This window comes from Acomys minous, assembly GCF_964271855.1.
Source record: "Acomys minous genome assembly, chromosome: 12".
NCBI lineage: Eukaryota > Metazoa > Chordata > Mammalia > Rodentia > Muridae > Acomys > Acomys minous.
In genome coordinates this window covers 2,096,516-2,122,403 of record NC_140493.1, presented here as the reverse complement: position 1 = coordinate 2,122,403, position 25,888 = coordinate 2,096,516, and the positions used below count along the sequence as shown (strand labels likewise).

General features: G+C 54.0%; 2 protein-coding genes across 2 annotated transcripts; one reads left to right on the top strand and one right to left on the bottom strand.

Moving 5' to 3' along the window:
* Window positions 1-2,576: 2,576 nt before the first annotated feature.
* Window positions 2,577-7,489, bottom strand: LOC311579269 (keratin, type II cuticular Hb1). The gene is made up of 9 exons (XM_084749649.1): window positions 7,036-7,489; window positions 6,179-6,387; window positions 5,457-5,517; window positions 4,726-4,821; window positions 4,396-4,560; window positions 4,035-4,160; window positions 3,631-3,851; window positions 3,372-3,403; window positions 2,577-3,082 (listed from the first exon to the last, which is right to left on the bottom strand). The coding sequence occupies exons 1-9, from the start codon at window positions 7,402-7,404 to the stop codon at window positions 2,916-2,918; spliced, it is 1,446 nt and encodes a 481-aa protein (XP_084605775.1). The 5' UTR covers window positions 7,405-7,489; the 3' UTR covers window positions 2,577-2,915.
* Window positions 7,490-16,766: 9,277 nt separating this feature from the next.
* On the top strand, window positions 16,767-22,928 carry LOC311579267 (keratin, type II cuticular Hb6). Its single transcript, XM_084749644.1, has 9 exons — window positions 16,767-17,208; window positions 17,858-18,066; window positions 18,607-18,667; window positions 19,395-19,490; window positions 19,656-19,820; window positions 20,056-20,181; window positions 20,365-20,585; window positions 22,153-22,184; window positions 22,335-22,928. The coding sequence occupies exons 1-9, from the start codon at window positions 16,840-16,842 to the stop codon at window positions 22,511-22,513; spliced, it is 1,458 nt and encodes a 485-aa protein (XP_084605770.1). The 5' UTR covers window positions 16,767-16,839; the 3' UTR covers window positions 22,514-22,928.
* Window positions 22,929-25,888: the final 2,960 nt, after the last annotated feature.

Genomic DNA, 25,888 nt, shown 5'->3' with positions numbered 1-25,888 from the left:
AACCAGGGGTTCCTAGAGGAGCAGGACCCAAAGAATGCATACACACTGCGGAGGGGCTTGGCTCACGTGCAGTATGGGCCGGGGAGCCCAGCAGTGGCTGGCTGTCCCCTAGAGAGGCTGAGAGCCAAGCGGCTGCGGGATCCACAAGGCTTCACATCCCAGCTGCCGCAGTCTGGAATCGAGGTCTCAGAGAAGCTCTACACAAGGCTGATGAAATGAAGGATGCTAGCCGACTAGCCGCACTCACTCACAAGGACTGGAGACAGGAAGGCGAAAGCAGCATGGCCTTTCCCTTCAGAGCCCTTTGATAGCTGGGCCACTGCCAGAAAGAGCTGCCCACTCTGCGGGAGGGTCTTTCCCGGAAACACCCTCACAGGTCTGCTCAGAAACAGGTTTTCTAGTTGATCCCAGAACCACTTAGGCCGACAATCCGTTCGCATCCCTACACTGCACTTACCACGTACTGGCAAATCCCTGATGCTCGGAGGATGCTGAGGTTGTGCAGCCGGACCAGGAAGGAGGAGAGGGAGAACCGGAGCTCAGCAAGATGGGAGAGTTGACAGCAGGGCAGCCCAGTAGTCCGCCAAGGCCTGGCTTGGCTGGCAAGAGCGGAGAGGTTGATGGGGAGGCGGCAGAGAAGTGGCCCATCCAGGCTGGAGCTCTATAAGTTTCTGAAAGAGTCATAGAGGGCCGGGGCTCCAGGTCAGGAGTCTGGACACACACAGGCCCTGCTTCTCAGCTCCATGATGTCTGGAACCTTCTGGCACCCTCTGGGGGCTCCGTGATGTCCTGGTGTGATGGCTGGCAAGAAGACTCACACACTCTGGAGCCTTCTGGAACCAACCCTCTGGGGCCTCTGTCTACAGACATGTCTGGTCCTGGCTTGATTCTACCTCTGATGAGGGCCTTTGTTCAGGCCACTCCGTCCCACTCCCTCAGTGGTTTTCACTGTGGTGGCTTCCATTTCTTCTACTTCTTCTGAGCTCTGGGAGCTGAAGTTTAGAGATGCGCTCAGCTGTAAAGTGTATGTTCGGGGACAAGCCTTAATGCCGTAGGACAGCTGTGCTAGTCCAGCTGCTACTTGCAGGACCCTCATCTATGAAGGAATCTGGTGGCCCTTCATCAATTTGGACATTTCTCTGCACAAGCTTGTGACTTCTGTTCATGGATACGCACTTAATAAGAGGCCGCTGGTGGCTCTGATTCCTGGGAGACACTTTGCCTTATAGTCTACAAAAGAGCAACAACTAGGAAATGCAGACAGTGTTTGCTTATGGCAGGTCCTGCCAAACCCGTTGCACACGTGTGTAATTGCTTTCCTTTCCCACGGAGCCTTGAGTTGGGGGCTTGTTTTGTCACCCCTGTTTTAGACTTGTGCAAACAGGTACAGAGCGAGCAAGCACATAGCCTACGTTCACTCAGCTTCCAAGAGGCAGTCCAGCCGCCATCATCCTGCTGTGGTTTGCTGTGTTTGGGGGCAAGGCAGCAGCTATGGCAGGGCTCCAAACCCCAAAGGGACTCCGTGAAGAAAAGAAAGCCAAGCCAAAGCTTTTTTGCTTGCCTGTTTGTTTTTAAGTCTTACATCATGTATATGTATCCATGCCTTTAGGATTCCAGTAGACCACTCAGACATGAGTCTTCCCCACCGGATGCAAGCGATGCTCACTCAAGCTTTTTTGCTTGCCTGTTTGTTTTTAAGTCTTACATCATGTATATGTATCCATGCCTTTAGGATTCCAGTAGACCACTCAGACATGAGTCTTCCCCACCGGATGCAAGCGATGCTCACTCAAGCTTTTTTGCTTGCCTGTTTGTTTTTAAGTCTTACATCATGTATATGTATCCATGCCTTTAGGATTCCAGTAGACCACTCAGACATGAGTCTTCCCCACCGGATGCAAGCGATGCTCACTCAAGCTTTTTTGCTTGCCTGTTTGTTTCTAAGTCTTACATCATGTATATGTATCCATGCCTTTAGGATTCCAGTAGACCACTCAGACATGAGTCTTCCCCACCGGATGCAAGCGATGCTCACTCAAGCTTTTTTGCTTGCCTGTTTGTTTCTAAGTCTTACATCATGTATATGTATCCATGCCTTTAGGATTCCAGTAGACCACTCAGACATGAGTCTTCCCCACCGGATGCAAGCGATGCTCACTCAAGCTTTTTTGCTTGCCTGTTTGTTTCTAAGTCTTACATCATGTATATGTATCCATGCCTTTAGGATTCCAGTAGACCACTCAGACATGAGTCTTCCCCACCGGATGCAAGCGATGCTCACTTAAGCTTCAGGTGCTGGAGAACGCAATGCCTATTGCCCAGCGGCTGCAAAAGTGCTCTGGGTGTTTTCTCAAAGGCAGTGGCGCCTCAGTGAAATGAACACAGGACTCACACTGCAGATGCATCCTTCTACTAAGAGACAGCCCCCTGCCCCAACCATTGCCCATCCGCCCCAGGGACAGAGACTGTCCTGGAAGCTGAGCTTTTGGTTCCATGTGATGTGGACTCCTTAGAAGGCTGACAGAGACACACAAGGCTCAGAGTTGACTACATTAATTTATTGGAAACAGAGAGAGAGAGAGAGAGAGAGAGAGAGATAGAGAGAGAGAGAGAGATATTAGAGACGGGGGTGGGGGGTGGGGGGAGCTGTGGTTTTAGCTACTGGCTCCCAGGTAAGTCAGGGTAGGTGCTGTCCCAGACCTACCCTCCAGACTCCCCACCTTGAGCTCCAAAGGGACTTCTAGAAGCCAATATTTGCTTCTGAGAGCAGGGGCTTGTCCAGGGAGACCAGAGGGACCGAGGGTGAGAGGGTCGCTTCGAAGTGAGCAAGTGGCTGAACCCCTTGCTCCAGGTCCCAGTACTGGGAAGCCAGAGATGGCTCAGGGAGGCAAAATGCTACTTGGTGAGTGCAGCGCCTAGCATTTCCGGCCACAGGACACAGTTGAGCCGCAGGGCGCACACAGGCCTGTGCTCACTGCCAAGTTCCCGCTGCAGGGGGCGCTGCAGACGCTGCCGCTCACTGGCCTGGAGCCTGACACGCACAGGTCCCCGCACACGACCCCTCCTCGGGAGCTGCTGACACCTGCAGATCCGGAAGAACGAGTCAGAGTAGGGGTAGAGAGGCAGTAGCCAGGGAAGCCGCCTGATTTCGGAAGGACCCTGTTTCCTGGCCCTGAACCCCTGGGTCCCTGGTCAGACCCCTTCCTGTGAAACACCTGCTTCTAGAAGGGTCTTTTTGTCTGATCCCAAATCTCTCCTGCTCCTCTGCGGGCTTCCGGTTTGCATTTAGCTCCCATCTAAACACCGCCTTTCACACTCGGGCTGCTGTCACATGCAGTAAATCTGTCCACACCAAAGCCCCCAATACTTACAGACATTCACAGCTCCTACACCTTCACACAGCCTGGGGGAAGACAAGAGAATGCAGCTCAGCATAGCAGCAAACACAGCCTGCACCCTCAACCACGTCCTACATGTCGGAATTTGCCCTCAAAAGTCAGTTAGGGCCCCTTATAAACACGGCCCATTATAAACAGCCTCAAAGGGACCAAAGGAAGTTTCCACTGCCCAAGTCTGGCTATTGGCTAGCTAAGGGCAAAATGGAGTTTGGCTTCCCTGGGAGGGACCCACCTCTGTTCCTCGCCCTCCAGCAGGCGCCTGTAGGTGGCGATCTCGATGTCCAGCCCCAGCTTGGAGTTCATCACCTCCTGGTACTCCTTGAGCAGGCAGGCCATGTCCTGCTTGGCCTTCTGCAGGGCAGCCTCCAGCTCAGCCAGCTTGCAGCGGGCATCAGCCAGGGCGGCCTCTCCCTGCTGCTCAGACTGGGTCACAGCGCCCTCCAGCTTGGTGTTCTGGGGACACAGAAGAGAATGGGGTAGCCGATGGTCCCTGCCTCTCTCTATGTAGTACCTAGATACAGTCTGCTACCAGCTGGGAAACACGCCCACCCTCAAACAACAAATAGACAGTGTGGGCGTGTGGCCCTGAGGAGGCATCCAGCCTCTCTGGTCCCAGCACAGCTGACCCGTACACACCTGGCACTTGGCATTCTCGATCTCGGCCGTCAGCCTCTGGATCGTGCGGTTCAGCTCGTTCATCTCCTCCCTGGTGCGGCGCAGGGTCTCCCCGTGCCGGATCACCGTGGCCTTCATCTCCTCGCACTGGGGATGGGGGAAGCAGAGAAGCCCGTGAGGCGCAGGATGCAACAGAGACCTGCTGAGCACACTGCCAGCCGAGTGTGCAAGACGCACAGTGCTCAGCCTGGGCTGCCTCCTCAACCCGAGGGCTGTCTGCAACCTTCTTGCCATCCTTGGGGTGCAAGAAGCCTCTTCTGACAGAGCCCAGAGTCCTTGCCCCTGTTGCATCTGAGGACAGATGTCCTGACCTCTCACTCACCTTGGTGCGGTACCAGGACTCGGCCTCTGCCCGGCTGCGGCTGGCAATGTCATCATACTGAGCCTTGATCTCAGCTATGACGCAGTCCATGTTCAGGTCCCGGCTGTTGTCCATCTTGACGATGACGGAGGTGTCTGAGATGTGGGAGTGGAGGACGCGGATCTCCTGCAGGAGGAGGTGGACAGCAATCAAACACTGTCGAAGATTCAGCCTAATCCCACATGTGTATGCCAACCTCTGAGACCTCCCCTGGTCCGCCCAGGACTTCACAGCCTTGGTGCAACTGTCTTCAGGCTACCTGCCAGGCTCCACTTGGCTGCTGCCCCTCACCTCCTCATACAGTCGCCTCAGGAAGTCGATCTCCTGGGTGAGTGCCTCCACGTTGGCCTCCTGGTCTGACTTGCGCAGGTAAGCACAGTCCACGTCCTGGGAAAGAGGAATGCGTGAGCCACTTCTGAGCCCATCCCGTGCAGCACAGGTAGAAGGCCCCGTGTTTCTGTGTGCAAACTGCCTCTGCTTCTCTTCCCAGCATGCACTTGGCAGCACCTCTCTGTGGAGACACTTCCTGCTTCCCAGACCTGGCCCCAGGCCTTGTCCCCTTTTTTCTCCTGTCGACTCTGCCTTGCTCCAGCAAGCCTCCCAGATGGGTTCCAGGCTGTGCCTCTGGAGCCTGCCCTGACCCCAACGTTGATCTCTGGTTCTGTTCCATTATTCCTCACACACTGGGCTTGTGGAGTAGGAAGTGGACCACACAATTGTTCAATGGAGAGAACAGAGACCAGCGGTTCTGTTTGTACCTCAGCCACAGGCTAGACCCTCTGAAACAGGACATGGCAGCAGAGGTCAGTGCGGCCACCCAGTGCATTGCAGTCTAGGTAATTTGCCCGTGTCGCAAACCTGACATGACATATATTGGGTTGCTTCTCACGGAACGCCCCGTCCTACATGGAGAAGCGCACATCCCTGCCCCCTGAGGCTGGCACCAGCTACTCCTCAGGCACAGTGTCCGTGTCCCCCTCAGGTCTCTGAGCTGCTCTGCCCCCCACACCCCTGCTGCTCACCTTCTTCAGGGCCACAAACTCATTCTCGGCTGTGGCTCTCAGAGAGACTTCCTCCTCGTACCTGACACGTAAAGGAAGGAGAGGTCACTCAGGGAAGGGGAAGTCTCTCAACCCCATAGTCCATGTCAGAGAGAGCCGGGGTGGGGGGAGGGGAGGAGCCTTTACAGCAGACCGTGCCAGCCCCATCAAGGCTTGTCAGCATTCTGGCCAGTGATGCTCTGGGATCAGCTCAGGAGAAGAATGAGGCTTAGCCTCAATGTCTTGTGGGAGGTGGGCACCATGGGTCCTGGGGGATTGTAGCACAAGCCTCCCTTCTCTTAACACCCAGTTTTATCTCAGCTGCTGAAGGACATGGAAACCTAGGACTGCGTACCTAAGGCTGTGAACTTTCTGGGTATTGGTCCTGGCTCTGCTAATGCCTTAGCCTGAACCTACTTGGTTGTCACAGTGCAGGGGACAAAAGTGGAGCAGTTGGAATGCCCCTGAATGTCCTCCCCTAGAGGGAAGTGGCCAGAGCTGCTTGACTGCCTGCAGCTCAGCTAGATGGAGCTTGACCAAAGACACTCAGGTCCTCTCTTCTAGACAGAAATTCCATAGACTCCATATGGCTAGCAATGCCCTTGCTTGGGGGATGCACGCTGTCATGAAAACAGTCTTATTTTTCTGCCTTGAGCTTCGAGCTAAGCAAAATCCTCTGCCAGTTCCCCACCCAGAGCCCTCACCTCTTCTTGTGGCCCTCCATGGCCTCCTGCACACGGTTGAGCTCTGCGGCCAGTCTCCCGCTGTCGGCCTCCACACACTCAGCATCCTTCCTCAGCGCCTCGATGTAGCCCTCGAACAGGGGCTCCAGGTTGCTCTCGCAGCACTTGCGGTTCTGGTAGAAGTGCCACTTGGTCTCCAGCAGCTTGTTCTGCTGCTCCAGGAAGCGCACCTGTCATGGGAGTGAGAAGGGGCTCAGGGCCAGATCTGGGGTGGTGGGAGAGCGTGGTGGAGGGAGAGGGGCTCCGGGAAGAATCCCAGCTCCCCAAGTTCCCTTCTCTTGGCCCTGCCTCAGCTTCCCCACGTGGAGAGAGCACAAGGGACGGTGTCAGTGCCCACTCTCATGAACCCAGGCGGCCACTTCAGCGCCCTATGCTGGGCTCAGTGCTCTCTTCCAAAGCTAGGCAGGTGGGCGGAGCCCCCGCAAACCCAGCACCCATAGTCACATCCCAGGATGAGGGACTGACTGGCACGCAGCCAGGGAGATGGCATTTAGAGGAGCTCACTAGGTGGGCCTCTGCCCCTTCCTCCAATGCTCTGCACCCCCTCCTGTCAGCTGAAGTGCAGCCATCCTCACTGGGCAGCCCACAGCTCCATGTGGAAGTCCCCTGGAGCTCCCTGCAGGCAGTTTGTGTCCAGCACAGCCATAAACCCTGCTTCTCAGGACTGACAGGATCCTTAGTGCGCCCCACCTGGGCACACTTCTCCCTTGAGACTAGGGTTCAGTGTGAGAGGTCACTCTGCCTCCTGCCCCCTCAGTGCCCAGCCTTGGCCATGCACAGGCTGGGCTCCAGGGAAGGGTCTGACCCGGGACACCCACCTTGTCGATGAAGGCCGCGAACTGGCTGTTGAGGCACTTGATCTGCTCCTTCTCCTCATGCTTCACGCACTGCGCGTTGGGGTCGATCTCCAGGTTGAGGGGCGTGAGCAGGCTCTCGTTGACAGAGACAGTGGTGATGCAGGGGGGGCTGGGCCCGCAGATGCCCCCTGAGCGGTACCCGAAGCTGCGTCCACAGGAGCCAGAGCGGAAGGCCCCGCAGACGCTGCGGCTGCCGAAGCCCCCTGAGAGTCCGCGGTAGCAGGAGATGCCCCTGTAGGGAGCTGCGGAGATGCAGCAGCGTCCTGGCCTGGGCCCGCAGGCTGAGGCGCAGCTGAAGGCTTGGCCACAGAATCCTGATCCGCAGGTCATTGTGCTGTTGAGAATGTGCTGCAGGGTTCTGGGTGGGAGCTCTGGAGTCCTGGTCGAAGCTCCAATGTGCCGGTCCAGGTGCTGTGGTCCTATTTATGGCAAGTTCTTAGGGGTTTGGCTAAGAAGGTGGTTGAGACAATTGGACTTTATGGGCTTGGGCGGTTAGCCCTGTCCAAGCCTCTCTAGAATGTGCTTTAATGGTGGAGTGGCCCGCACCCTCATCTTTGTATCTGAAGCTGCGTCAGCCTGTGCCTGGGGCACTTAGCAGGTCACATCTTCAAAGTGCCTGAGGTGGGGCATGCGCACTCTGTGGCATCAGGGAGCGCAGGGTAGAGGGGGAGCTGGGAATTCGATGTGGATGCAGTTGTGTATGGGGAGGAAGGAACCCAAACCAGGCTGGGGAGTGAGCCCTCAGACCCCATAGACTTTGGTCCACAGCAGGGCTGCCCCCCCTCCCCTGCATCAGGGCTGTGCATGCTGGGAGTTGCTTTCTAGAGTACCCAGTGCCTCAGGATCTGCCTCTTAAGTCCTTTAAAAACTGATTGGCGTTTCCAGAGTGTATGGCATGCAGTCCTTAGGGAGTTCAGTGCCCCGACTCCTCAACTGAATCCAGGATCGTGAGCGAACTGGCTCTACCCACCCTATCAACATACAATTCTTAAAATATACAAGCTTTTTTTTTTAACATGCAAGAAAACCAACGGCAAATCCAGAAAAGCGCTCACAGCCTATGCCACATTCAATCTCCCCAGCTGTCTAACTTGTCTCTCTCAGCCGTACGCCCTCTGTATGGAGGTCAGAGCTGTAGGCCGATTGATTGCTCCATATGTGTGGCAGTTGACGTTTCCGTCAGTTGAGTCCCCAGCTTTCTGGTTTTGTTGTGGACGTCTGAGCCCCTCACTGCCTACGTGGGAAAGGTGCCTGTTTGCTGCTCAACACAGGAGAGGAACAGGCACCGCTGGGCAAAATCCTGTGAGACAGTGCTGCGTGCTGGAGGCTTGGCTCCTTTACAAGCCAACCTTTGGGACGAAAATCGGACATAGTAAATGTTGTGCAGTTCTTGCTGCATAGGGTCAGGAGGCCTAGTATGTCAACGTGTGGGTTTGAAGTTGGAATGCTTGAGAATGTTCCCCCTTTAAAGGGGGCGAGGACTCCGCCAGGAACACACCCCTTGCTTTGCTTAGAGTGCATCCCTTTGCACAGGGTTACCTAGTGTGTGGCCATCATTATAAGCAGGAGATGCTCGCCAGCCCTTACCTCAGCCGTCCTCAGAATGCACCGTTCCTCTTGTTTTACAGAAGAGGGGTAGAGGCTCAGACAAGTTGGGCAGTTTGCACAAAATTCTCCCAGTGGTTGAGTAGTGAACTTGGGACGTGCTAAACCTTCACCCTCATAAGTGTAAGGGCCACCTCCTCATTTCCTAGTCTCTGAGGGAGTTCCAGAGGGTAGGGGAGTGGTGGCTGGGGCAAATATCTGTGCGCTTAGACAGTGTAAGGAAGATGGCAGAGTCAGTGATGGGAACAGGTTGAATGGGAGGGTTCGGTGGGGTGTGTGAGCTCAGGGATGTGTGGGGATGGCACGTGGCTGAGATGCGGCTTTGTGGATGCGAGCACGGACAAGGCCACGGACAGCACCAGTTTTAGCTACTTGGGCCTATGGGCAATTGTAATTGTTTTGGTTCATTACTGTGTCGTACTTGCCCACCAGCCATTCCTGGGGAGGAAGGTACAGAGGGCAGCGCAGTGACACGGAGGTCCCACTGAGCCCAGGCAAGCAGAAAGCTCTTCCGGAGGAGCAAGGGGGTGGGCTTGGTGAGAGGGTAGGAAGGAGAAGACCTCAGGGCAGGGCTCTGGCATCTGCAGTCAGAGATTGAGAGGACAGTTGTGGGACCACAGGCTGTTGGGGTCATCTGGTTACACAGATGGGTGTGGCACCTGCTGCCACTTTATGTGTTCAGAGAGCTGGGCCAATGTGTTGGGAGCTCTTTGCTACCCTTCTGGGCACTGCCCACAACAGTGTCCCCAGCCAGGCAGCTGGGCAGAAGTCTTTGGAGCGAGCATGTGCTGAGTCAAACAGGTGGCCTTTCCTTTAGGGAACTCTTCAACAAAAAAACCCCGCACAAACACAGACACATTAGGAACGCCTCGCTCTCGCTAGACGATTTTCAAGCCCAAGAAGCAATTTAGAATAAGACACAAAGACACTCATGTGTGACACCACCTCAGTGGACTTCCGAGGCTATTACTCACTGCTAATTTTTGAACACTTAATAGGACGCAGCCTGTTTACCTCCAGCTAAAAGCTGAAAAATTAAACAGAGGTGAGGAAGGGTCAAGAGAGGAGGGAAGGAGGACAAGAGGTTGACTTTTGAACCATGCCGTTCTAACATCTTGGCTCTGACAGCATAAAGTCAGTACATTACCACTATGGAAATTAAAACCATTCTTATTGAGGAATACGTCAGCAGATAGGAGAACGTATAACTGATATGCTTTAACATGTAGTAAGAAGTAAAACACATGAACAGAAGTCCTTAAGAGCTCCTACGGACTGTGGCTTCTTCAGAGATTCCTCCCTCTGGCCTGGGTGCTCCATCACCTGGATCTTATAATTTTTTATTTTATTTTTACAGCTTTAGAACCAGTGGTTATAAATCCAGTGGCATTCTTGTCCACTTTTCAGGATTTGAATTTTACATATATGGACTCTTGTCGTATGTTCTCTTTCATGTTCTGTGTTGCCTTATTTAACTGTCCCGTGTTGTTTTCGCTCGGAGTGTGCTTGTTGTATGAGAAGACCTCGTTCAGTCACCTCTGCCTGGCGAGGCTCGGGATCTGTGCCCACATATGGAAGAGAGGCCTTGGGATGCCCCTTCCCAGTTCTGGTGCAGCTCTCCCAGCTTTCAGAAGAATTGCTCTTGATGCCAACCTTGGCTCACGCAAGGCACCATTCCTACAGATCAGTACCCACGAATCTGTGTGATCAAGGAGTCCTTATGCTGTGTGTGTGTGTGACTATAGTGTGCACATGTGTGTCTGTGTGTGCCTGTGTGTGTGACTACAGTGTGCATGTGTGTGTGTGTGTGCCTGTGTGTGTGACTATAGTGTGCATGTGTGTGTGTGTGCCTGTGTGTGTGACTACAGTGTGCATATGTGTGTGCCTGTGTGTGTGACTACAGTGTGCATGTGTGTGTGTGCCTGTGTGTGTGACTACAGTGTGCACATGTGTGTCTGTGTGTGCCTGTGTGTGTGACTACAGTGTGCATGTGTGTGTCTGTGTGTGCCTGTGTGTGTGACTATAGTGTGCACGTGTGTGTCTGTGTGTGCCTGTGTGTGACTATAGTGTGCACATGTGTGTCTGTGTGTGCCTGTGTGTGTGACTACAGTGTGCATGTGTGTGTCTGTGTGTGCCTGTATGTGTGACTACAGTGTGCATGTGTATGCCTGTATGTGTGACTATAGTGTGCAGGTGTGTGTCTGTGTGTGCCTGTGTGTATGACTACAGTGTGCTCGCTAAAAACATCTTGTGGGACTCAGTCTCTCCTTACACAGTCTGAATCCTGGGGATTGAGTTCAGTTCATCGGCCTTGGCAGCAGGTGCTCTTACCCACTGGGGAATCTTGCTGGCTTTTGTATAGTCTGTTCATTAAAAATTTAACTCTGTGTGTGTGTGTGTGTGTGTGTTACCTGCATGCATGCCTGTGCATCATGTTCATGATTGGTGCCCATGAAGGTCAGAAGAGGAACAGGAGTTGTGGATGGCTGTGGTCCGAATCCTCTGCGAGAACAAGTGCTTTTGGCTCCCGAGCCATTGCACCAGCAGCCCTGGCCCATGCAAGGCTTACAGTTCTCCCAGAGGCTAGGCCTCTGAGGTTTTGAGACCAAGGAGAGAGTCCGAGACAGCTGACCCCGGAGGCTGGTGCCGCAGACCCAGACGGAAGGAGTGAGTTTGGCTCTTTGCGTTCCCGTCTGCCCACCGTCAACAGCACACTGCAGATGTGTTTGCATGGGACACCTAACACACATATTCACTTGCCTCCTCTTCAGCACCTTCTTCGAGGCCTTCTTTGCACAGTTCTCTCAGGGTTCTGGCCTGGAGCATGGGGGAGACCTCAGTTTTAAGAGAAAAGCTGGGCACACACGCAGATCATGAACAGAGGTGCATATCCTGGAACACAGTACTGGATACAAAAGATTTGTTTGTGGACACATTCCAAGGGCTTGGCACACAGTAGGTGCTCAATAAATGTCTGTTGGATGAATGCAGTGAGTACCAGGCACACATTAAGTACTGAGTAATGGGGATCATCAAAGCTAGGTGGCCGGTTGTACAAAGCTTTGTGGTCGAATGGGGTGGGGTCAGACCAGGAAGTGGCCATTCCTAAGGGTGGGGTTGGACCAGGATGGCCACTCCTTGTTGAGGTCTGAAGAAGAGGAGTAAGAGAAGTGTGTTCTTGGCCAAAGAGAGTCAGCCAGTGAAGGCGAGGACCCAGAAGGCTTGGGGCAGAGTAGATGGGGTTTGTGTCAGGCCGGGGAGGGAAGGAATCTGACTGAGTGCAGAGCAGTGGGGAGTAATAGAAGGATGGAAAAAGAATAAGAGGAGGGGCAAGATGGAGGACAAGTGGATGAAGATCCAGGGGGAAATAGTGGAAGCACCTCTGCAGAAATGGAGGAGGGGAGGAGGAGGAGGAGGAAGAAGAGGAGGGGGGTGGTGTTGGAAGGGTACAGCCTGAGGTCAGAGCCCTGATCTGTCTGCCAAGGGGCTCCTTCAGCCCAGAGGCCTCGTGGTGAGGTCTCACAGGCTGGTGCGGAGGTTAGGGAATTAGACTCAGCAGGCTGAGCTCCAGTCTTCTGACACTTTGGCCAAAGTGGCGTTCTGATGGATGTTTAGGCAGAGTCCTGGGTAGGGACGGGGAGGAGAAGCAGGGTTCTGATGTGGAATGGCCCCTAACTTGCCTCACATATGTAGGGGTTACATGTGAGGCCAGTTCCCTCATTCAAGAGTCCTGCTTAGTGTGAAAACATTCCCCCTTCCCCTAACTTGGAAACCTCATGGAGCCTGGCTTCTTTCTGCTCACAGCTGAGAAGGTCACACCCAGCTGGTGATGTGTAGGTGCCCTTTAGCTGCAGGCTACTTCACCCTAAACTCCCCATAGTGTCTCAGGGATGGCTGGCCTGCTTCCAAGGTCATGGCTTCTGCTGGATGGCGCTCTCTGTCTCTGTCTCTCTCTGTGTTTCTGTGTCTCTGTCTCTCTTTGTGCCTCTGTCTCTTTCTTTCTCTGTCTCTGTCTCTCTCTGTGTTTCTGTGTCTCTGTCTCTCTTTGTGCCTCTGTCTCTTTCTGTCTCTGTCTCTGTCTCTCTGTCTTTCTCTCTCTGTCTTTCTCTGTGTCTCTGTCTCTTTCTATCTGTCTTTGTCTTTCTGTCTCTGTCTCTCTGTGTGTCTCTGTCTTTCTCTGTGTGTCTCTTTCTGTGTGTCTCTCTCTCTATGTCTCTGTCTCTTTCTGTGTCTCTATCTCTGTCTCTCTCTATGTCTCTGTCTCTCTGTGTCTCTCCCCTATCATAGTTTTGTGACCTTCTTTCAAGGACCCTCAGTCTTCCTGGACTGCTACCCTTGACTCCTCCTCCATACCGCAGTCTCTCTGAGTCACCTTCGGGCTTCTGCCTTGTGACAGCCCATTCCTGCCTTGCCAAAGAGTCTCCCTTGTCCTGGAAGGACATGGCAGTCAGGCATTCCTCTGTACCTGACGTGGCTGCGAAGAACCCTCTGCATACTCTAACCTTCCCCACCTCAAGGTCTATGTTTCCCCTGGTGTGTGTGTGTGTGTGTGTGTGTGAAAGAGAGAGAGAGAGAGAGAGAGAGAGAGAGAGAGAGAGAGAGAGAGAGAGAGAGAGAGAGAGAGCACTCCAGAGTCTGGGTCTCTTCTTCTCTGTAGTTTCCCTTCCCCAAGTCAGTACACATTTGGCATTGACCTGACACGGCATACCAACCCCAGACTCCCCAGATTCCCCCATCTGCCAGGTACATCTGGTTTCTGCTGCCGTCCACCTTGGGGGTCTGTCTCACACCCAACACTTTGCCCAGAAGCAGAAGAGACTGACCTGGGCTTTGAGTATCAACTTCATAAGATAAAAATGGCCCAGTTTGCTGTCACCACCAGGGCCGCTTGTCCACAGGGGCTGGAAGAAGAAACTGCTCTCTAGGGCATGCCACGTGGGTCCGCTGTGTCTCCAGCAGGGCGCCCAGTCCCTTCTGTCAGCAGCAGGGCTGCTTGTTCTTCACCCAGGAAGCTCCTCCATAGCCCCGGTTCCCAGCATGCCAGTGAGCGAAGGCTTGCCTGCTCTTGCTTCCTTCACAGTTCTATTGTGTTGTTGTCGATTACTAAGGGGTCCCCTCAACTGCCCCAGGGGTTTCTGGATACCACCCGATCAGGAGGTTTGAGGATTGGAGGGAAAAAAAAGGATACACAAGCTAGGCATTTTTTGATTTATGACCAAGGATTTATTTTTTTCAAAATAATATTTTATTTTGTGAGGCAATGTAATTATGTTGTTTCCTCTTTCCTTTTTTTTTTCTCCAGGCCCTCCCACACACTCCCTTGCTCTCTTTAAAATTCATGGCTTCTTTTTCTTTAATTGTTGTTGTTGTTGTGTGTGTGTATAAATGTAATATATACATTCCTAATTACATAAATTAGACCTGCTCAGCCCATACAATGTTACTTGTATTATGTTTTCAGGGCTGGCCATTTGGTACCAGCTAATCAATTGGCGGCCCTTCCCTGGGGAAGACTCTGTCTCAGCTTAGCTTTCTGTAGCTTCCTGAGATTCTTTGTCTACAGTTGAGGCCTTGTGCAGCTTCCTCTGTCTGCATTAGCATATCTGTTGGTGTCATCACTTCCACTCCTGTTTACGAAGCCATGTTGGTGAGACATGCTGACCTGGCAAACGTCCTATTCCTCTGGCTCCTCCAATCTTTCTATCTCCTCTTCTAGAAGATCCCTGGTCCCTGGGGACAGACCTTGTGGTAGGTGTGTCAATTGGGACCGGGATCCACAACTCTGCCTTTTGCTGGGTTGTGTGGGCAAGGATTTCTAAGACCAAATGAAAAAAAAAACCCACAAACTTTTGAACTGTTTCCCAATCAGTGACTTTCCAGACCATTTGAGCTTTTTCCCCCTGTTGGAGCTATGGCTGAAGAATTGGCTGCACCACGGGCTTGTGAGCAGGCCTCCCTTGAGACAGTTGGGCTGGACCAGGGAGGTGATGGACACGTAGCTTCTTTCCTGAGGTAAAGGCCATAATACTTCTTCCCCTGGGACAGGCCCGTATGGCAGAGCAATAGCGCACTCCAGAGTAATGGGGCACTTTCTGTGGTCCAGCTGCCATGCTAAGTATTGTCACAGTGTAATATTTCACTCAGTTCCCTCCCACTACTTTTTCAAGACAGGCCCATCACTGCTAATGCACACAGGTGGTTTGGGAAGGTGAGTGAGCACACACCGTCAAAGCGGTCCACACACCCACACACCCACACACCCCCATACCCCCATACCCACACACCCACACACCCACACATCCACAGCACAACAACAACAACAACAACAACAGCCCCACTTCTGTTTGTGCCCTTGGAGCGCTTCAGGCTCAGGCCTAAGTGCTGAGTGTAGACTGATTCTTTAATCCTTACACCAACTTTACGAGGCAGGTGCTTATCCTCATCTTACAGATCACGACGGAGGCTCTGAGAAGCTCAGTATCTGCCCAGACTTACCCAGTAGCGTGGGGGAGCTTGGGTTTGAAACTAGGCACTTTGGAATCCGGATCTGTGCTCAGCTGGTACAACGTGTATTTCTACTTTTTTTTTTTTCCAATTGAAGCCCAAGAAGGAATAATTTTATGCAATGGCAGAATAAATACAAAGCAAATATGGCTGGACCAGGAGTCAGGGCACAGTCATGATGCACACAAAACAACACTGCCCTCTGTTCTCCTCTGGCTGGTTTTGTTCTAGTCTGCTCTGTGACAGAAAAATGGTGCACATTCCCATTAGTGGATGACAGCATCAACTCTAGAAAAAACACTGCCCAGAGTGACTGGGGAGGGTTGGGGTACAGCCTACTGCACTGTGCTCTGCAGTTTACAGAGCCTACACACACCCCCTTCAGACTTCCGAGACAGCCAGGCGAGACAAAGCATCAACCTGTTTCCCAGCCGAGTTAAGCACGTGCTTCTGGGTCATGCAGGGCTACTCGGGGCAGCCCTCTCACATCACTCAGCTCTTGTGAGTTCGAGGCTTATACAGAATGGGCAACGGAGGCTGGTGTAGTTATGTTTTAATGCCTATCCGCACCACTGGCAAGCTGATGTTACAGAGTGGAAGGTCATGGGGGGCATGGGTTCAGTGTGGGAAACATCAGGGACTTAGCTGACAGTGAGGGGTGGCATGTTGTCTTTATGTCACCCTGCTGGATTTTATATCCTGATCCAAATACTGTTCAGATACATAACAGTGAGGCTACCCCCACACCCTGGATGGCATAGGAGCCTGAGATGAGGTGAGAATATTAGATATTTGTCTTAGGCTTTTCTCAAAAATGTTGGGATTTCCTGGGGCCAGTCAGCTAGGCTGTACGCTTAGTCTTTGGAGAAGACTAAAGGGAGACAGTCTCTTGGTCCAGGCCAGCCAGCCAAGAGGAGATAAAGACAGTCTGTGTCCATCAGTGTGAGTGTGAGTGTGAGTATGTGTGTGTGTGTGTGTGTTTACCTGTGCAGGCAAACATAGACACGGGGCCTGTATGTGGACATTGTGTGTGGGAAGGAAGGAAGAGGCAGTGGGGCTGAGATGGAGGGAGGCAGATAATTTAGAGATTATACCGATGTGGGGCCTTAGGGGGCTCAGAAAAGAACCATTAAGCTGAGGCACCCCACCCAGCACACCAATTCCCCCAGTTCCATGCCCTCAACATCCCTAGCCTGGTGGGGTCAGGACCACGGACAGCGATGGTGGCTTTCCCCTCCCCCACACCCCCTCCCCCCAACTCCGCTGTTTGGAATTACAAGTCCATTCCTGATTCTCTTTCCTTGCAACATGAATCACCTACACTGTCTCTCCACATCCAACTCAGTGTTTTGGGCACACGGGCAGGGATGGAGGAGGTGAGCTGGCCCTTTGAAGAAGGAAATTGTACAGTTTAGGGTAAAGGACCACAAACACCTGGCTGCAACCGATCACCAATTAAGCACATTTAAGGAAGAGCCCCAGCAGCTAAACAAGCCAAGCTCATAAAGCCTTCTAATTGCTTCCAACCACGTGGTCACAGCCAGGGTTCCCCACATATATAAAAGGCCAACAAAGGCCAGACACCTGAATCCACGTCCGCTGTACCCTCCACTTGGACGTCTTCAGTCTCAGAATCTCCCTTCTCCCCACATAACCATGACTTGTGGATCCTACTGTGGCGGCCGCGCCTTCAGCTGCGCCTCAGCCTGCGGGCCCAGGCCAGGACGCTGCTGCATCTCCGCAGCTCCCTACAGGGGCATCTCCTGCTACCGCGGACTCTCAGGGGGCTTCGGCAGCCACAGCATCTGCGGGGCCTTCCGCTCTGGCTCCTGTGGACGCAGCTTCGGGTACCGCTCTGGGGGCATCTGCGGGCCCAGCCCCCCCTGCATCACCACTGTCTCTGTCAACGAGAGCCTGCTCACGCCCCTCAACCTGGAGATCGACCCCAACGCGCAGTGCGTGAAGCATGAGGAGAAGGAGCAGATCAAGTGCCTCAACAGCAGGTTCGCGGCCTTCATCGACAAGGTGGGTGTCCCGGGTCAGACCCTTCCCTGGAGCCCAGCGTGTGTATGGCCAAGGCTGGGCACTGAGAGGGGCAGGAGGCAGAGTGACCTCTCACACTGAACCCTAGTCTCAAGGGAGAAGTGTGCCCAGGTGGGGCGCACTAAGGATCTTGTCAGTCCTGAGAAGCAGGGTTTATGGCTGCGCTGGGCACAAACTGCCTGCAGGGAGCTCCAGGGGACTTCCACATGGAGCTGTGGGCTGCCCAGTGAGGATGGCTGCACTTCAGCTGACAGGAGGGGGTGCAGAGCATTGGAGGAAGGGGCAGAGGCCCACCTAGTGAGCTCCTCTAAATGCCATCTCCCTGGCTGCGTGCCAGTCAGTCCCTCATCCTGGGATGTGACTATGGGTGCTGGGTTTGCGGGGGCTCCGCCCACCTGCCTAGCTTTGGAAGAGAGCACTGAGCCCAGCGTAGGGCGCTGAAGTGGCCGCCTGGGTTCATGAGTGTGAGCACTGACACCGTCCCTTGTGCTCTCTCCACATGGGGAAGCTGAGGCAGGGCCAAGAGAAGGGAACTTGGGGAGCTGGGATCCTTCCCGGAGCCCCTCTCCCTCCACCACGCTCTCCCACCACCCCAGATCTGGCCCTGAGCCCCTTCTCACTCCCATGACAGGTGCGCTTCCTGGAGCAGCAGAACAAGCTGCTGGAGACCAAGTGGCACTTCTACCAGAACCGCAAGTGCTGTGAGAGCAACCTGGAGCCGATGTTCGAGGGCTACATCGAGACGCTGAGGAAGGATGCTGAGTGTGTGGAGGCCGACAGCGGGAGGCTGGCCGCTGAGCTCAACCACGCACAGGAGACCATGGAGGGCTACAAGAAGAGGTGAAAATGGCCTGGTGGTTCTGGCGTAAGATGTGCATTAGATCAAAGCCCAGGACAGAGACAGCAACAGCCTGGCCAGGCTGGAGACATTGTGGGTCTGTGCTGTCTGTGAAATATCTACACACGGCTCCTTGCAGAGGATTGGAGGGTGTCAGAACGGGCTGTTTCTGCTTCAGCCTTCCCTCTAGAGACGAGGATGAACAGCTCTGCCTTCTCTGAGGGAGGACAGTCACAGCTCTCCTGTCCCCCAGCAACATCCACTCTTTTTGCCTTTGATCTCCTGCCCTGTGGCTTCTGAAAAGATCTTGCCCAGGAAAACAGGAGGGCCAGGGCCCATGCTCGGTCTGTCATACCGTCCTGTGGCCTTAGCCTGGGAATCTGGGTCTAGTCAGAGTCTCAGCTGGGACTGACACACACGTGAGGGGAGATTGCAGGTGCACAACCCGAGACTCCATGCTGTCCACTCCCAGACTTGAACCCTCATTTTCCTCCTGTGTGGGGTCTTCTCATCCCATCTCACTTTCCCTCTGTCTGTCCTAGGTACGAGGAGGAAGTCTCTCTAAGAGCCACAGCCGAGAACGAGTTTGTGGCCCTGAAGAAGGTGAGCGACAGGGGTGTGTGAGGCAGAGCAGCACGGAGACCTGAGGGGCACCCTGTGCTTGTGGTGACCCCAAGGTTTAACCTCTCTCAGGAACCTTGGCCTTTGTACGCCGAGATAGGAAAATTCTCAGGGAGGTGGCCCGATGAATGCCATACCCAGGGCTGTGACAAAGGGCTGTTGTGAAGGCGGTGGCACTTAGAGGCAGCGGATCCAGGGCCCCGGAGCTATGCACTGGTCTGGAGTGCCTATGGGTTCCTGCTCTGATGCAGGACTTTGGCTGTACTGGCCTTGCTGTGCCTTTCCCTGCTTCAGGGGTGTATGACTGGAGTGCTAGCAGCCACAGGGCTTCATTCTGCTTATTGAAAAATGGGATGATCTGCACCCTAAATCTTACCAGAAAGTTAGGGCCTAAGCCAGTGTGGAAGGGATGACAGAGTGACTAGGCATGGCCAGGGGCCCTCCTGATGCACTGCTGGCTCAGGTAAGGGTCAGTTGGTTGACCTGGAAGCCAACTGTGAAGCTTCTCAGAGTAGAACAGGAACGGAGAGTGAGGCGAGGAAAGATGTCTTGGGGGCTGAGAGGCCAAGTGCATGCTGGGAAGTGGAGGAAGAGATGACTTGCACACAGAAATCTTTCTTCCCTATGCTCCATGGGATGGATGAGGGGACAGAGGAGCTTGGGGCAAGGTGGGCTGAGTGGCTCAGGCTCACACATCCCTCTTTCCCAGGACGTGGACTGTGCTTACCTGCGCAAGTCAGATCAGGAGGCCAACGTGGAGGCACTCACCCAGGAGATCGACTTCCTGAGGCGACTGTATGAGGAGGTGAGGGGCAGCAGCCAGGTGGAGCCTGGCAGGTAGCCTGAAGACAGTTGCGCCAAGGCTGTGAAGTCCTGGGCGGACCAGGGGAGGTCTCAGAGGTTGGCATACACATGTGGGATTAGGCTGAATCTTCGACAGTGTTTGATTGCTGTTCACCTCCTCCTGCAGGAGATCCGCGTCCTCCACTCCCACATCTCAGACACCTCCGTCATCGTCAAGATGGACAACAGCCGGGACCTGAACATGGACTGCGTCATAGCTGAGATCAAGGCTCAGTATGATGACATTGCCAGCCGCAGCCGGGCAGAGGCCGAGTCCTGGTACCGCACCAAGGTGAGTGAGAGGTCAGGACATCTGTCCTCAGATGCAACAGGGGCAAGGACTCTGGGCTCTGTCAGAAGAGGCTTCTTGCACCCCAAGGATGGCAAGAAGATTGCAGACAGCCCTCGGGTTGAGGAGGCAGCCCAGGCTGAGCACTGTGCGTCTTGCACACTCGGCTGGCAGTGTGCTCAGCGGGTCTCTGTTGCATCCTGCGCTTCACGGGCTTCTCTGCTTCCCCCATCCCCAGTGCGAGGAGATGAAGGCCACGGTGATCCGGCACGGGGAGACCCTGCGCCGCACCAGGGAGGAGATGAACGAGCTGAACCGCACGATCCAGAGGCTGACGGCCGAGATCGAGAACGCCAAGTGCCAGGTGTGTACGGGTCAGCTGTGCTGGGACCAGAGAGGCTGGATGCCTCCTCAGGGCCACACGCCCACACTGTCTATTTGTTGTTTGAGGGTGGGTGTGTTTCCCAGCTGGTAGCAGACTGTATCTAGGTACTACATAGAGAGAGGCAGGGACCATCGGCTACCTCATTCTCTTCTGTGTCCCCAGAACACCAAGCTGGAGGGCGCTGTGACCCAGTCTGAGCAGCAGGGAGAGGCCGCCCTGGCTGATGCCCGCTGCAAGCTGGCTGAGCTGGAGGCTGCCCTGCAGAAGGCCAAGCAGGACATGGCCTGCCTGCTCAAGGAGTACCAGGAGGTGATGAACTCCAAGCTGGGGCTGGACATTGAGATCGCCACCTACAAGCGCCTGCTGGAGGGCGAGGAACAGAGGTGGGTCCTGTAGCTTTTCCCTCTCCCAACCCTTCTTGGGTCCTCCTCAGCATTGAGTCCCACACCTTGGGTACCAGTCGAGCATGGCTTCCTCATCTCAGCATCCTGCACGTGGATAGGAAATCCATGTAAGTCCGCTAACCTTATCCCATCTCACTTTGTCATGCTGAGCTGGGTCTAAGGCTGCCAACAGGGAAGTACCAAGTTTAACCCTGCTAAGGCCTAGCTGGAGTCCGTACCCAGGACACCCTTTCCTCTTTCCTCATCAAAGTCTGTGTGTGTTCTCAGGACTCCATCTTCTTTCCTAAACTGGCCCTGGCCAGCTCCACTCCAACCTTAGAAATTTAGATTTATCTCACAATAGTGGCTTCTGGTGACCGATCCCACAGAGCCTGCTTAGCTATTATGACGCAGTGAGAGCCCCGAAGAGGCTCTCCCATTGCACTTTGGACTGAGGTAGAGCACAATGGAGACTGATTTCCTCTGGAACTCTTAAGTTTTCATGACTCAGAGTTGGGTACTGGTGGAGGACCTACTGGCCGTTCAGCCTTCCTGTGGTGGAGGCCTCCTCACACTCCAAGTCTGTAAGGACCCCACTCTAAACCAAGACCTCATTTTGTACCCTTGTTTCTGTTTCATGGTCAGCCATTTAGCCAGCCTCCAGGGTGACAGGCAGATGGAGGATCATGTGTACTGGGGAGATGGGCAAACAGACTTGGTACCTGGAAGTCCTTACCTGGTCACATAGAGAGATTCCTTGGCACAGTGAGTCAGCTTGGGGAGCCCAGAGGCACTGGGTGACAGGACCTGGGAAGCTGGGGAGATGTGGACAGATCACTGGAGAAGGAGCCACAGCTTCCCCACCACATGGAGTTGGGAGGACGATAGGACAATGAAGACAGTTACCTAGGAGACCAGAGGAGAGGGCCAGTTGCTGAGTTTGACAGCCCTGGGCCACTGTGTGTTCAGGGCAACTCTACTTGGCTTCCCTCTGGGAGATAATGCAGGCCAGGTACAGCTGGAGTTTTAGCACCTAACTGCCACTGCCTCTATGGGTGAGCACTGAGAGGAAAGCCATAAGTAGTCCCCAAGCTGGCTCCAAGGTTCTGGCATCTCATTTCTTCACCTAGGAGTCATTTGTGAGGGCAGGTGTTGTCTTTAGACACTGGGGTAGAAAGTGTCCCTTAGGCCAATATTGCCACAATGACAGTCGGATAGGATTTAGAAGGTCACACTTGCTCCCCTCAGATGCACTTACAACTCAGAACCCACAGGCCTGCAGCAGCCAGTGCTTAGCTGCGTTGTGCTGAGGGTCTCTTAGTCCCTGTGAGAGCAGTTGGATCATTCCGGGAGGAGACCTAGACCCCACTGGGGTGCACAGCAAGTAACCATGGGGAGATGGAGGGCATGCCTTGCCTTCAGAACTCACAGGGGTCCCTCAGGGGTACCCCAGTTTCTGGTTACCCAGTCTCTTTCATGCACCTTTTCCCTAGGGCAAGAGCCTAGGAGGGCCCATGACAGCACCTGTCATGCGCTTGTACTAACATCTCCCTTTCCTCACCCACAGGTTGTGTGAGGGCATTGGCTCCGTGAATGTGTGTAAGTAATTCCAGCCTCCCCGTTTCTTGCTGGGTGGTGCGCGCCTGTTGGGGGCGGGGCGGCGGGAACAAGTGCGCTTGCTGGCTTGCTGCAGAGCCACTTGGCAGTGTCAGTGCCTGACTCGGTCTCCCCTGTTCTCCCGGCTTACAGGCGTGAGCAGCTCCCGCGGTGGCGTCGTCTGTGGCGATCTCTGTGTCTCTGGTACTGGCCCTGCTGTCAACACCAGAGTGAGCAGCGGCCCCAGCAGCAGCGTGGTGGTAGGCACCCCCAATGCCTGCGCCCCCTGCGCCGGGGTGGGTGCTGGCAGCGGAGGCTGTAAGAGGTGCTAGGAAGCCTCAATACTGCAAGCCACTGCCTCGGGCGGCCATGCCTGACACTGGCCTCGGCCGATGCTGCCTTCATCTCACTTTGTAGCTGTTCCTAGCAACTTGTTACAAGGACCCTTGTTTTTCTTTCCCCTTCTATTTTTTTGCTGAATTCATTGGCCTTAGGATGTTGGAGGATCCGCTGCCCCAGGATCTTCTTTGTCTGAGTTTACCCGGGTCCCTAGCAGGCTTTTGCCTGGGCATGGAGACAGGGACCAACAGGGTTGCTGGCCTTTCTGTCACTCAGTGAGAGACCATGTGACCCAGAGCATTTCCTTCTGGGTCAGCCTGGCAGCAGTTCCCTCAGAACAGGGACTCCTCTGCATGGTTGCCTTTGTTTCACTCTGTGTTCCCAATAAACTAATTGCAGCGAATCAAATGTGCGTCTCAGACTCTCCAACACACTGCCTATGACAGGTGCCTCTGCCTAACCTGCATGCTTTCGGTAGGCAAAGACAGCATTAGGCACCTCCTATCTGGCCTGGAGAAATCAGACTTTGGTGACAGCAAGGGAGAATTGAAGGCAGAGAGTCTTGAGGGTTTTCTGAGGAGTTCTGTTCTTAGTAGTGTGCGCTGTGGGCTGGGTGACCGTTCCTGAGGTCTCCCAGGACATTTTACTTTGTATCATCCTTGGCCTCCCTGAGTAGACGCAGGCCTGTTCCACTCCCCCCATTGTGATATGCAAAGACATCTCTAGACAAGGTGACATGTCTTGGAGCTTCTCAGACACACGTCTTTGCTCCCCTTCAGTGAAGGGCACTTCTGGGGTGCTGTGTGTGAGGAAGGGACTGGGAAGAATGGAAGAGAGGTAGTGAGGGGCAGAGGAGGGAAAGAGAGGGACTCTCGATAGGCCGGCGGGTGGCAGGAGACATGACGACACTCGCTGGGTGGGCGGATGAGAAAGTTCTTCCACCATGGCCTCTGCTGAGAGTGAAGAGGGTTGCATACAATCCCCAGGGCGCCTCCCAACTCGCTGAAGAGACAGGGAAGGGGCTTTGTCCCTAGAGGCCCTATTGGAACACCAGCCCTTCCGGCTATTTCCGGTTCCACTTCAGCAGGCAGGTCTCTCAGACCTTACAGGACCTCAGCTCTTTATCTGTAAAATGGCATGGGTGGTGCCTACATTGTGGGGAAGATGTGCCACCTGTGCCGGATGTGACACAGAACACATCTCTCCAGAGAGGTGTCGTTTTTAAATTTTAAAAGAAAAGTTTTTCTCCAGCAAATCCAGGTGTTTGCACATGCTAGACGAACGCTCTCCCGCTGAATAACCCTCCCAGCCTGGGATGTGTTAAGCACATCCTTCCTCTTGATTCTGTGGCCTTTGCAGGAGGCTCTTCCTCTTCGCCTGGCATCTTGTTGGGCACTGTGATGACTGAGAGCTTCTTAGTGACTTCCTGGTTCTGGCTGCCAGCTGGGAGCTGAGGTCAGAGCTGCCAGCTAGAATATATCAGCCATATAATAATCTGGGCAGAGAAAGTTACCACGAATAGTTATTAACTACAGTAGAGGAGCTGGGGGAGGGAGAGAAGGCTAACAAAAGATTCAACAGTAAAGTACAGACGTGGTGGTGGTGGATGTGACCAGGGATTGCCTGGAGCCGTGGTTAACCTTGATTTTCCGTTCACTGCATTGAGAATGACCTAGGATATGTGTAAAGCTGTGTCTGTGAGGGGGTTTCCAGAGAAAATTCCTAAGGGGGAGAAGAGCCCCTCTGAGCATGGGGTCACTGTCCCGCGGTCCAGAGGAGCGAGCGTGGCAACGGAGAGAAGGAGAAAGTCAGTCAGCGAGCTCGCCTCTCTGTCTGCTGGCCATGGAGGGGAGTGGTTCTGCTGCCCCCACTTTCGCCATGATAGATGGAAAAGCCTGCAGCACTGAGCCAAAGTGACTGCTTCCTTTCTCACATAGCTTCTCTGAGACATTTGTGCCATGGTGTCAAAAAGCCTAATATACTTCCTGTGTATGAATCCCTAGCTTCCAGAGAGAGGGGGAAGAGGAGGGGGAGGGGGAGGGAACACAGACAGGAGGAGCATCCCATCTGCTCCCCAGGTACTAATGTTCATCACCTCACATAATTGGCTCTTCCCCAGACACCTTCCTGGGGACATCTGACCTCAGCCTGAAGTCAAGTCCCAAAGCCAACAGCTTTTGTTCCAAAGCACTTCATTTCCGGGTACTTGGCTCTTACATCATAACCAAACCTCCCAAAGGCAGTTGCTTAAATCACGATTTTTCATGGAGGTAGCAGGTGCCACTTTCCTTTATGATAGCGACACAAGCTTCCAGCGGCTGCACAGTCCTAAATGCCTTCTCTGAGGTGGTTGGCATTTGGTGCTGGCAGCCGGTCAGCTCGGATAGGATGATAGTCAGGACCCTCTCTTCTCTTTCATGGCTTCCAGTCCTCACAGAGCCAGGATCCAGAAGCCTAGAGGGGCCCTCGCTGGCAAACGGAGTGTAGGCACCAGCCCCAAGTCAAGAGGCTGGGTCTTGAGGCCTTTCTGTGCTGGGAATGGCTGTGCCTAGAGGAGGGCAACATTGTTGGGGGCCTTATTTGAAGACGGTTTCCTCAGGAGGATTAATTAGGAAGACAGATAAAATGTGGGATACTGTGCAGAGTTAAATGATGGGGGCGGGGACTTGGTCTTCATCCTTTTGGTTACTGTTGCCATGACACCTTGTAAGGATCCTAGCAGTCATGAAGATCCACTAAAGAGACTTGTGCCCCTCCTTTCGCTGTCAGGCTATTGAAACATTGTTCCCAGAGAGATGGGTATTCTCCAGGAATCTCATGCTTGGAGAAGTAAAAGACTCAAGTCTGTCTCTGCCTATCTCTCCCTTTTTCTTCCTCCCTCCCTCCCTCCCTCCCTCCCTCCCTCCCTTCTTTCCTCCCTTCCTCTCTCCTTCGTTCCCCCTGTCTCTCTCTCCCTCCATCTCTTCCTCTCTCTCTCTCTGTCTCCCTCTTTCTCTCACAATGTGGCTCAGGCTAGTCTCAAAGCCATGATAATCCTCCTGCCTCAGCTTCCTGAGTTCTTCGATTACGAACATGAGTCACCACACCTGGCATGAGATGACTGCTCTCTTTACCTGAGTGAACTTGGGGGCCTATAAGTCTTTGGTGGCTCTTGCCTCTCCTTAAGGTCTCAGCTTCAACATGACGTCTGTCTGTGCCTGGCTAGTGATCTTCTGTCAAGTTCCCTTTCCTCCCATCCTGGGAAGGCCCAGGGCTGCCCAACTCAAATGCTCCCTTTCCAAGAAGGAGAAGGGAGACCCACAAGACCCAGGAAGACAGTGAAGATGCAGGCTCAGGGGATCCCCAGCTTCATAGGCCCTGTCCAAGGT